Raw genomic sequence first — 12,687 nt, 5'->3', positions numbered from 1 at the left:
CCTCTCTACTGGAAATGTTTTTCAAACATGTAATATTTTGCAGTCTCAGTTTCACAAGAGGGACACCTTCTACCTCTTCAACCATGTTGACATTACAATCATGTACCATAGCGGGAAAGATGAAAGCTGGCCTGGAGCAAGACTGGTAATGGCAAGACTGGATCCAAAAAGGTAATTACTAGTACACGCCATTTTAATATGCTTCAGTGTCTTCAACCATGGGTAGCGAAACTAGAAATTACAGTTGAAATAAAACAGTTTCAGTTTTTCTGAAGAAATGTCTGTGCTCTGTTGATTATTGTAAATCTTTGAATACATTGATGTATCTTCCTGACTTTACTTTTTGAAAGTAAAAATGAATGGTGTGGAGAAAGTGAATAGGTAAGTGTTATTTACCCCTGCACAGAACACACGAACCCAGAGGGTCATCTAATTAAATTAATAGCAGGTTTAAAACAAAAGGAAGTATTCTTCATATGACATACAGTCACTCTGAGGAACCCATTGGTTAAGGCTAAAATTGTAACTGGGTCAAAAAAGAATTTAAATAAGTTCATGGAGGATAGGTCCATCAATGGCTATTATCCAAGATGGTCAGGGATGCAACTCTACGTCTTGGGTGTCCCTAGGCCTCCGACTGCCAGATTCTGGGACTGGATGATAGGGGATGGGTGTATCACTTGATGATGATTTCCCTGTTCTGTTCTTTTCCTTTGAAGCTTCTGGCATTGGCCATTATTGGAAGACAGGATAGTGGGCTAGGTAGACCACTGGTCTGATCCTTTATGGCTATTCTTATGTTTAGTGGTAATAAAACTGACTCATTAACACTCAAAAGCCACTATTCAATGCCTTCATTGTATTTCAGCTTTCTCTTCACGTCAGTTTTGGCTACAGGGCTATGCAAGAATGTTGAATGATGGGGAGATGTATTTTCCTATTATCCGCATAATCAGAAATGGCTGAACCATGTTTGCTCTAACTTTCTGAAGCAGGGGTGGGCAAACTATGGCCCGCGGGCCACATCCGGCCCGTCAGACCTTTTTGATCCAGCCCTCAGCTCCCCCCTCCCGTCCTCCGAACTCCTTGATCCCAACCCAGAGCCCCCTCTTGTACTCCAAACCCCCCATCCCCACCCCAGAGCTTCCAGCCAGATCCCTCACCTTTCTCTCCCCCCCCCCCCCCCGCCGCCCTGTGGCCCAACAGCCTGCCCCGTGTCTGATACTCCTCCTGCCCTCCAGACCCATTGGTCCCAGCCTGGAACACCCTCCTGCACTCCAAACCCCTCATCTCAGGCCTCACCCCAGAGCCCACAGCCGGAGCGCTTACACCCCTCCCCTGTACTCCAACCCCCAGTCCAGAGCCCCCTCCCGTCCTCCAAACCCCTTGGTCCCAGCCCCACCCCAGAGCCCGCACCCCCAGCCGGAAACATCACCTCCCCCTCGGAACCCTAGCCTGGAGCCCCCTCCCGCACACTGAACTCCTCATTTCTGGCCCCACCCCAGAGTCCTCACCCCCAGCCAGAGCCCTTATCCACTCCTGTACCCCTACCCCCAATTTTGTGAGCATTCATGGCCCGCCATACAATTTCCATACCCTGATGTGGCCCTCAGGCCAAAAAGTTTGCCCACCCCTGTTCTAAAACCTCAAACCAAACCCTTCACATGTTCAGAGGTGAAGTCCATTTTGATGGTGGGAACCGGAAGGCCTTTTCTCAATAAAGAAACTGTAAAACTGGTGGGAAAAGATACAAAAAAAGTAGATAATAATTTTGAAGAAGTTCTCTACCCAATACAGCAGGTATGAATCTTATTTAAAATTTCTGTCTTGCTAGCTACAAACATACAGATAAAAACAATTTAAATTGTGGAGGTCCCGCTATGGAGATTCCTGGTAAATTCACAAACAAACTGGATTTGATCTACACTTATTCTGTGAAATTTGAAGTAAGTATTATTAATGTTTTAGTAACAAATCTCCTAAATTGTTTGGATCCAGGTTCTTTCTGGCAGTTATTTATTTATTCAGTATAAATGTTTTCACTGTTTTAATACAGTTTTATGAATATTAATATGTCTGAGGAACAACTTGGGAATGTAAGCAGTTTTGTAGGTAAAAATATTAAACATCCAGTCCCAAAGTTCAGAATGCAGTAGGAGAGCACTGTGAAAAATGACTTCCAGAAGCAAATTTCTCTGTTTACAAGTAAAAAGATGGCTTTAACTACCAGCTCTGAGTTTGAAAGCCACGCAGGGTTTTTCTGTGATCATGTGTCATCAGTAATGAAAATGTTACAGGTTAAATTATGCTTTCAGTTACAACAGAGCAATCCAGCTGTCCTCAAATTCTAATCTGCAAGTGGAACTTTACCTGTCTTTCTGATGGTTAAAAAGGAAATGAAATCCAGATCACTCTTCTGTAGCTTCATTGGTTCTTCAGTGTTAACAGCAGTAAAATTAAGTAGAACTTAGATTTGGCATTAAAGTTTGCAGATCTGGCTCTAAACACAGGGAACAGAGCTATTGGTTCATGTAACTCTTCTACATAGTCACTGTTCACAGTGGATCGCTAATTTAAGCAACCCTCATATTGGAGAGAATATATTTATAGATAAACTTTCTTAGAGACATTTTTGATTTTATAATTTACCTACTTTAATGAATGAGTTCATAGTGAGCATATTTTTTTAGTTCTTGTCAACTGAGTTGCTGTCCATCTGATTTGAAAGTGTCTTCGTTATAATTTTACCCAGACACTTGCGAGCACTAAATTAACTACTGGATAAGTGGCTTTGAAAACAGTCCTTATTTCACCTAATACATCACAGGCAGTAAGTAGCAAATCGTACTTGTGAATGTGTTTTTACCCTAATCTGAAAGGTAACCTCTTATGGGTGTGAGGATAGTTCGGTTTCCCTGTTGCTTCAAAAATTGATACCCCTGTTCAGCCTACCTTAAAAAGTGGCAATTATGGTTTGTTTTTATGATGTAAGACACCTGTCTACTAGGAATTGGACTGAGAGCACTAGTTCATTTTTTGCAAAGACAGCCATACAGCTGTCATATGATGATAGCTTTCACTATCCACCCATCTGAAGTTAACTTGAACCTACCTTGAGGTTATAGAATATAGAGCCTTGCACTTTTCCCTTAAGCTATCCAGTCCTCCTTAGACTTGCCAATTTTATGACATGGATGAACCTCCTGTCTATTAACATATGTTTAAATCTTGAGGATAAATTGCAATTTATCATGTCAATGTTGTTCAGTAATTTACAAAATGCATTATGCATTTGGGACACTTGTTTTTTCAGCAAGTCGATAATTCCTGCTAGTTCAGGTATTTCCAGCAGATGTCACTATTTACATCTTAAATATCAGGTACACTTAAAATTGACTCTCTGCAGTTTGCTGCCTTTAAACTTTACTTTAGATATAGTCAGAATGCATTTTTCTAAGGAAAAAATGCTATTTATTTATTTAAAATTTAAAATTAATAAACCAGTAAAATCAGTAGTGGCTGTTTTATGGATCCAGGACATTTACTTTTAAAACTAAGTAAACTAAGCCCATAACTTAAATAGTAATAGCTTTATGTTTTGTTATCGCACCTGCATTGTTTTAGTTTGGCCACTGTTTTATCAGTCTGATTTTGCAGTCTGCACACTGAAGAGACAGAAATTTGCTCTCTGTTCTACAGCAGCTGACTTTTTGTTAGTGAGGCCATGATAGACTGACATCTTGACCCATTTTGAAGGGTTGGGCTTTCAGACCTGTGCATGTGCAAAAATATACACATTTGTGCACTTGCTGTTTGCATACAGTCAAGTAGATTATGCATACTCACTAACTTTAGGAAGTGGCATCAAAACCTTTACTCCCCCAAAGTCATTTTTTTTTTTGTTTAATCATTTTGTTTCACCTTGTTTATAGGAAAATGATATCAAGTGGGCTTCCAGATGGGACTACATTTTGGAGTCTATGCCACATACCAACATTCAGTGGTTTAGGTAAAATTTTTAATTTATGGAGTGAATACATCTTGCAGTGAAGCACAAAGATCTTATCCTTCAGTTTTCAGGATATGTAACTGTTACATGTAAAATTAAGTCTGTTAGTTTCCAAGCAAATGAACTTCCTTGTTTCAATACGTAAAGCAGCTTTTGTCAGTCTTGGATCTCTTGGGAGCAGCTAAAGTATTGCATGTCACCAAAGGAATGTGCCATTAGTATCCAAAAGCAAAGTGAAAACATGGAGGTTGCTTTATCATCTTGTTCTGCAGAGCTTTTGGAAGGTTACTGCCCATCAGTTTTCTTACCATTACCATCTGGCTTGCTCTGATTACCAAATAGAGGTTATCTGTACAAGTTTTGTTTTTAATATTAGCTGCTGCTGTTAAATACGAAAGATAGTCAGTGAGGTTTTTTATGCAAGAGAATGTACCAAAAGATCTATTGTTTATGAATTAATGTATAAGTTGTACAGTAAAGAGGAAAATGTGTGCTGTACATAAATGCTAAAAAAGCAATACATATCATACATGAAATCTGATATTTAATATGTAACTAATTTGTTTAATGGAATTACATAGATTTGATTGTATTTCATATATAAAATCCATTTGGCAAAAACCAGTTGGGTTGAGATTCTCTAGTATTCTCTGCTCTTCAGCAGAATGGCTTTGCAGGGGCTTTCCTAGTTTTGTGTTGTAGTATGTCCTATTATAATTTATTTTTTCTGTGTAGGAAAACATTAAAATTTAAAATACCTGACAGAACTACTTACACACAAACTTGATATCCAAAAATGTGCTTCAGACTTCAGATGTGCACATATTATGTAGTGCATATGCTGAAGTCTGAAAAAGTGGATAGAAACTTTGAATTTTTCTTTATCTACAGCATAATGAATTCCCTCGTAATTGTTCTCTTCTTATCTGGCATGGTGGCTATGATCATACTAAGGACTCTTCATAAAGATATTGCAAGATATAACCAGATTGACTCTTCTGTGAGTAGAACTCTTATGGTTTTTAGATCTCCTTTTCTAGGAAGAAAAAATCTATTAACTACAGTTTTGAATGCAGTCTAGGAGGTCAGTATAAGTAATATGTAGATGTATCAGCTCTTTGAGAGTAATAAATGGCCTTACTGAAATGTCAGCTTCCCCAAAGAAGAGAGTATTTGGTGCAGATATGATTAAGAGGCTCAGTTCCCCACCTCGATTTGACAAACTTTTAATGTGGAAGGATAAACTTTAGGGGTAAGCAAAGGTGAGGTGTGTGTTCTATTCAGATATTTCAAAGAACTTAATGTTGAGTGCCTGTGCACACGCTTGGATGTCTTGTGAGGGACACTAACAAGTAAACCTGTAATGCATCAAGTGATGGCTACAAAGGCAAGCTGAGAATTTCTATACTACTATATGTAGGTTTCTGTGAGTCCATTGTAACGGTAAAAACCAAAATCATTATGCCTCTCTTGCTGGTTAAATTTAATCAACCTGAAGTGAATTTGGTACGACTTTGTTCCTTTTTAAAATACAAATAAACGTGCTCTCTGCTGTCCTATCATAATCTTAATGAAATGTTTTTTTAACAGGTTTATTTGATTTCTGCACTGGATGGGGAAAGGACTACTTCTACATCTTAAATCTAAAGCATGAGGTTCATGGACATAAAACTGTCATTTAGAGAATTGTTTTCTAGTAATCGTCAGTTGTAGATGTAAACCTCTTCATTTTAAGGCCTAAACATTGCATATTTCAAACCTACTTGTTTTACAGGTTTGAAATACCAAGCTTGCAGTCGGACATAGAATATTTATCGATAGTGGTCTAACCGCTGTTTCATCCAGATGGTGGGACCAGGTTTAGCTCTGGCATAAGCAGATGTAACTCCCATTTTAGTGGAGTTGTACTGAAAACAACAGTTGAACCTTCTCAGAGGCAGTGTGGCTCTAAGTCCAACACAGTATTTTAGGGTACATCTACACTGCAATAAAAAATCTGTGACAGCGAGTCTCAGCGCCTGGGTCAATTGACTTGGGCTTGTGGGGCTCAAAATATCAGTGCAGACGCTTGGGCTGGAGCCTGAGCTCTGAGACCCACCCCTTTGCTCCTTAGTAGGCTTACTAAAAATCCAACTCCATTGAGTGGGGAGTGCTCTGGTTCACGTAAGACAAACAAGGACTCAGGCTGCCCAGCTTGATCTGATTTTTTTCAGACATGCAGCACAAATAATGCATCAACTTTCAGAGCAAAGTTGGTGGTGGGACCAGAACCTGCTCTGTTTTCCAAGGAAAGTATTTTTGCTGACTAATTTCTCATGGAAAATCTAACTCATGTTCTTTCACTCGTTAAACCTTTCCAAATGTGCCAATAGAAAGTATTTGCCTTGTCCCCTGTTGGATTGGCATAGAAGGCATGCATTTAGGAGGTCCATCCTGGAAAAGGATATTTCTTTTTCAGTTTTCTTTTTTGGTAAATTAAAAATAAGCATTTGTTTCAGGCAACAACGTTTAAACCAATGCTTTGTTTACTTACTGGTTTATGAAAAAAGGCTTAGTAAGGACAATAGAAGCTTCCTGCTTTTGGAAATGGGAACCAGATTTATGTGGACTCCCACAGCAAAAGTGCACTGTACTTTTGGGAAAGGAGTGAGTAACTAGAAGACTTCTGTCCAGGAGGAGAATTTATTATGATTCTGAGTTTGGCAGCGTTTCCTCCATGTTGTACCTTAATAATCATGTTCCCTGTTACCTAACTCTGGATCTATGGTTTCTGTTTCCCTGCTGACATAACACTTGCTGTAAAACTGTTTTCTAAACACATTAAAAAAAGTCCCACTTGCAGCATACCCCCAGCTCTTGAGAATTGTTTATCAACAAGGTGGACACAAAGCTCCTCACACTAGGGAGATGATGAAATGTTCCATAGGAAATGAAGAGATGTTGTCAGTCATGCAGTTCTGTTTCCCTTCCTTCCCACCTCTTTTCTGTGAATGTTTAATTTTGGTACCAAACACCCCAGAAAATATTTACTGATTACAGTTAGGCTGGATGATGTGTAGGGAACCCAGCACTCTTTGACTGAATGGGGCACAGCTATTTTAGCATGGGCCAAGTTTGTTGGAAACCACCAGTTTTTCAGAGTTGACTGCTGCTTAGTTCCTCCAGATTGATATTCCCTAAGACTCAGACTACATTAGTTTATTTAGCAACATGACAGCAACATGATGAAGAACACAATGGTCTCAACTTGAGAATTAACAGGGAAGATATTTGGAGCAGAGGGAGCCCAAATTTGCACTTATGAAGTAAAGCAAAAAGCCCGTCATTACTTAGTTCTTGTTACTGAGGCAGATATCTCTTTTGCTTGTCTCAAAGCATAATTATTTAAACCAATGTGAATTGCTGTATTCCAAGTTAAATTAAATGGAATGCTTTCTTTTGCTTTACATTCACGTTGACCTTATGAGGATCTTTGCTAATTACATTGTTTCTCTGTCACTCTCAAAGGCAAGCATTTTCATGATAAATCTTGCCTGTTTCTTCCAGTAAACCATGAGGGGACTGTAAAACCAGTGAGTGATGAATCAATGCAATTAGTCTGTCTTTGGGCCAAACTGAAAGTTAATCAAACTTTGAAAGCACGTTTCACATTTTGCTTATATTCATTGCTGAATTATGTATATTTAATAAAGATGTTGCTATTATGCAGGAAGATGCTCAAGAGGAATTTGGTTGGAAGTTGGTTCATGGAGATGTATTTAGACCTCCAAGGAAGGGAATGCTGTTATCCGTCTTCTTGGGTCAAGGAACGCAAATTTTCATTATGACCTTTATTACTCTGTGTAAGTATAATAAGGTTTATTAAAATTACATACTTACACCTTAGTGTAATTGTAAGAAACATGAAATGATTTCTTGCATTGCTGTCTATCCTTTTGATTGGTTACAAATCCTTCCTTTTAAGAAAAGAAAAATACATTTGCCCATAGTAATGACCCAGATGTCTGCAATAACGCTATTGCAAATAGTAGTGTTTTGATCATTATCACAGCATCTCTCTATTAGGGCTAATTCACATGCTATAGAAGTGAAGTAGCCCCAGTCCAAATCCCCTTTTTAAAAGTTGTTAAAAATATACTAGAAGTCCACACTTACTCATCATGGTCCAATAATACTTGGACCTAGTAAGGTAAGTTCAAAGACGTTTAATCAAAGCTCTAATATTTTTCAGAACACATTTTTTCTGATAAAGTTGATATAACAGTCAACAGTCATTCTGAAATAAGAACTTGAGTATGTGCCAATAAAATGGCACTGAATCAGTGCTCATGTAACTTGAGCTTGGCACAAACACCTAGATACAGCCATAACATTGTAATCTCCTTCAAATTATTATACTTCATTGTTTCATATAAATCTTTTACAACTCCCTTTGTTACTACACAGTAAAATATTGGCACATACTGACGTTTATATATTTTTGTAGCACTTGGTATTAAATCATTTGTTCTAAATTGTACATACCAGCAAAACATTATCTTCTGTATATCTTGATGCCAAGCAAAAAAACACATTCTTTGATTAAATGTTTCAGACCAGAGAACTGGTCTACAGTAAATACAGATAGAAGTCCAGATAAAATGGTAGCAAATTCAGACTGACCTTCAATACTTGCCGTTATCTATAAACATCTTATGCGGAGAAAAGGAAGGGGTAGCTTGTTTTCCCTTGTAGCATAGGTCATTAAGCAGAAGGGTCAGTATATGCTTGTCCTTGATCCTCCTCTAAAATATATTCTTGCCATATTTAACATCATACTGTAAGATGTTGGCTTTCCCTTCTGGCTTGTTTTTAAACTTTAATTTTAATAAAGATTCCTGTGTGGTGTTGAGCGTGAACAAGGAACCATCAGTTCTGTAGCCTTTGACTCCCGTAGAGCATAGACCTGCCAGTGGCCTGAAGGCTGATTATGTAGCTGTTCTGCCAAGACCATTATCAATAAACAACAAGGAAAACTTGCTGTTAGAAGATAAGACTTCATACAGTCTACACAGTGGTGTAGAAGATTTTTTCTGCCTTTTTGATCATTAAAAGTAGAAATGAAAATCTTATGGGGAGAGGAATAACTTTTGTATTCAATATTTTAAATTTTAAAAGAATCACACCAACAAAATCCCAATAGTCTTTGACCAGCCCGAGTAGGGTACTCCTGTACAGGTTGGTGAAACAAATCAGTAATGTAAGATATGATTATAGTTCTGGGTTTCTAACATTCTGTTGGCCTTCTTCTGTTTTAGAGTTTAAAAACTTGGTGAATTATTTTTAACAGTGAAAATGGCAACTTTATCTTTCCACTTCATCAGTACTTTTCTTTGTTAGAAGATCAGAACATGTAAATATGTCCACCCCAACTCACTGCATTCCTAGCTGACTAACATTTCACACAGAGCATTACTTTTCAGAGTTCTAGTTCAACATCCTTTTCTCTGTTCCTAATGTGTTTAAATGTAAGTATAATAACTTACCTTTTTTTGTCTTCATAAATTGGTCCTTCCAAATCCCATGACAGTTCTTGGAGTCTATTTCCAAATACAAAAATTTCACATACCACTAATTGCAGAGTCTGTAATTGAATAACTGCCTTTCAAATCTGGGGTTGCCCTTACAGTTTGTTCAAGAACTCAAACTACCGCCTCCTTTTTTTCCTTTTTAAATATGGGGACCTTATTTTCCAGATGGTCTACCTTGTTCCTGAAGATAAGCATTGTCCATCGTGGGAGCTGTGATAACCTTTGTCTGGAGTTTGAAGTTTCTAAATCGGTTACTTAAGATCCAGTTCTATTATCTTCATGCTTCTTATAACTACCTTTTTAAAAAATAAATCACTGCTTTTTACTACTCTGGGCCTACTTTTCTTGGACGACTCTTATGGCATGTATTAAACTATTATGGTTGCCTATGCAATAAATGTACTCTTACAGAAGCATCATTCTTTAAGCTTTTAAAAGCTGATTTCCGAGCTGAAATCTCATGGTATAGTTGTTGGAGGAGCAGAGACTTCAACCATGTGCCTCTCTTGAAGCCGTTTAGCCACAGGAATCTTAGCCTTTTGAGTATGAGGTAAAAATACACAAGCATTTAGTTCAGTTATGCCCAGAATGGTGTGCACTTATGACGAGTTGGTATGTGTGCGTATGTATACATACACATATGCTGTCTCAGTGAACTGGATGAACCTATGTGCTGTGGTGTGAGCTATAGAATATGCTAATAAAATGTGATAAATGGCTTATTCTGTCTTTTCACATCTTTAGTTCTAGCTTGCCTTGGCTTTCTTTCTCCTGCCAACCGAGGAGCTTTGATGACCTGTGCAGTTGTACTGTGGGTCTTGCTGGGAACTCCTGCTGGTTATGTATCTGCTAGAATGTATAAGAGTAAGTACCATTGCTTATTTCATATGATACAGCATGTTAAATTCAGCATTGCCAGGCATTATATGTGATTCAAGTTGGAGCTGGTGTCTCGGATATCAGATCTGCTCCTTGCTGTCATACTGCAAAATATTTATAAGAGGTATTGCATTTAAAACTCTCTAGTAATGATTTTTACTTATTCCTCAGCATTTCGAGGTGAAAAGTGGAAGACAAATGTTTTGCTGACAGCTCTGTTGTGCCCTGGGTCAGTACTTTTTGTTCCTTACTCTTATGCAATTGTTCTTTCCTGTATTCTTGTATATAACTCTACCACAAATAAAGAAAAACACTGATTTCTTAGCACAGAACTCTTTCAGGGGCTGTGCCGTTGCCTTTATTGCTTCCCTACTTTATTTTCCTTTCTACACAACATTTTAGAGTGGGAAGAAAAGCTTGTAAATCTCCTGTATTTGGAGAGTTTGCAAATTGCATAATGTTGTAGAACATGGCTTTTCAACCTGGGGGTCATGACCATCCCTCCCTTCCTTCATAAGTAGTCCCAACACTATGGAGGTGGGGCCTGAAATGTTTTTTTGTTGTTCTAAGATGGAAAAATTTGTGAACCATTGACTCAGTTGTATTGTTGCTGCTGCAATTAATCCTGATATAATACAACAGCTCTTCGATTACAGCATTCAGTATTTTCTAGATACTCACGTTAACGTTAGTAGGGACTATATTTCATTGTAAATGCATGGCTTATTATGGTGGCTTTTTGGAAAAGCTATTCTGCTAAGAGCACCTTTATAAATCAGGGCTAGATCCTACCCCCATTGTAGTCAGTCACACTATTCGTACTTAGTATACAGGAAGTAGGGTTAGGTCTGAGATTGTAAGTTTAGTTCCTTACTAATTTGGTACAAACACTTTATCTTGTTGTTTGTATCTTGAATATATTGGAATGTTCTTCTGGTGAAACTATATAATAGGGACATTAGTGTTCTATACAAAATTATTTTTTTGACTAAAATAGCAGCTGTGTGCTACTGCAGTGAATAATCTTGCTAAAGACGGGACTAGAGACTAGTTCATGAAGAACAATGTGGTGCTCTACATGTATAGCTTTTAAAATTGGGTTTAGGAACATTTCATTTGGAAACTAGGGTTTCAGGTATGTTTTTGTGTCTATGTACCTAAAAATAAAATTTAAAATTAATGTAATATATATAATTGTACTGGAAACCGTAGAGGTAATTTAAAGTGGTCCTTTAAGACAGAAGGTTGCCTATTAGAGGTAGTCCTTGGCACGGCTTTTTGGGTGGGTGGGTGGTAGAGTGGAAAATAAATGTATAGAATGTATATAGTAGATTATTGGCATTGTGAATAGCTAAAGCAATTTTTCTGCTTTTGTGTTCAGTAAATATCTTGAATTTGCCTTCAGATTTTTATTCTGGATAATCTATTGCAGAATGGAGTTTAACAAGATCTGTTTTCAGCAAAACGTCTGTATCTTTGTATGAAGACAGATGAAAAATAGAATTAATAAAACATGGCTTGGTTTGAATAAACTAGAATTGGATCGAATGAAACCTGATGTATTGGGTGACAACTGAATCTGTAGTATTTCTATGTGGAAATCTTATTCCTAAACAAAATGTGCTTCAGTCTCCCTGCTGTCATTTAGATATCTTCACAGTGCAAAGGATATTTATCTGTAGAAAAAAAATCATGCTGATAATTTAAATTCCAGAATATATTCAGTTTCATAGAGGAAGCAGAATGATTGGGGTTGGTAAAATAAGAACAGATGTCTTGATTATGCTGTGCTTGTTCAGTGAAACCGCATAATGTCATAAACAGCCCAAGGCAGTTATATTCTCAGTAGGCTGAGTTTATATACAGAGTATTTTTCCTTTATCTTTGGAAGGGGAGAAGCAGAGATTGGATTACTGACATGAACAAGGTCTAAAATACAACATGCAGGGTTTGCTTTAACTGCATTTGATCACACATTTATAGGGTGCTACTCACAGGAATATTTGGGAACCATTTGTGCAATGGCTTGCCCACTGCTTTCTCTTTGCATGATGTTGTCCACTACAATGGAATGTTTAGCTTCGTCTGAGACTAGTGTAAATTCTACTTCAAGAATTCTTGCATATGAGTCCCAGTGAGTGGTTCATTTTACAATGCCCCTTCCTGGGACTGAATCTTCTCCTGTACCCTGGGTGGTGGGAATCCATGCAGATTCCCAGATGAGGTTCC

General features: G+C 37.9%; 1 protein-coding gene across 1 annotated transcript in view; it reads left to right on the top strand.

Annotated features, from left to right (window-relative positions):
- LOC140916738 (transmembrane 9 superfamily member 2-like) overlaps positions 1 to 12,687 on the top strand; it is a 40,997-nt gene that overhangs the window by 11,960 nt on the left and 16,350 nt on the right. The window contains exons 6-12 of the mRNA XM_073358440.1: positions 44 to 171; positions 1,835 to 1,946; positions 3,933 to 4,009; positions 4,901 to 5,009; positions 7,719 to 7,851; positions 10,324 to 10,443; positions 10,630 to 10,687. Coding sequence (XP_073214541.1) covers positions 44 to 171; positions 1,835 to 1,946; positions 3,933 to 4,009; positions 4,901 to 5,009; positions 7,719 to 7,851; positions 10,324 to 10,443; positions 10,630 to 10,687 — 737 coding nt within the window. The remainder of the gene's footprint in view (positions 1 to 43; positions 172 to 1,834; positions 1,947 to 3,932; positions 4,010 to 4,900; positions 5,010 to 7,718; positions 7,852 to 10,323; positions 10,444 to 10,629; positions 10,688 to 12,687) is intronic.

This window comes from Lepidochelys kempii, chromosome 9 (genome assembly GCF_965140265.1).
Source record: "Lepidochelys kempii isolate rLepKem1 chromosome 9, rLepKem1.hap2, whole genome shotgun sequence".
In the NCBI taxonomy this organism is placed as follows: Eukaryota; Metazoa; Chordata; order Testudines; family Cheloniidae; genus Lepidochelys; species Lepidochelys kempii.
Note: the sequence above shows the minus strand (reverse complement) of the source record. Positions and strands in the feature narration are given on the sequence as shown.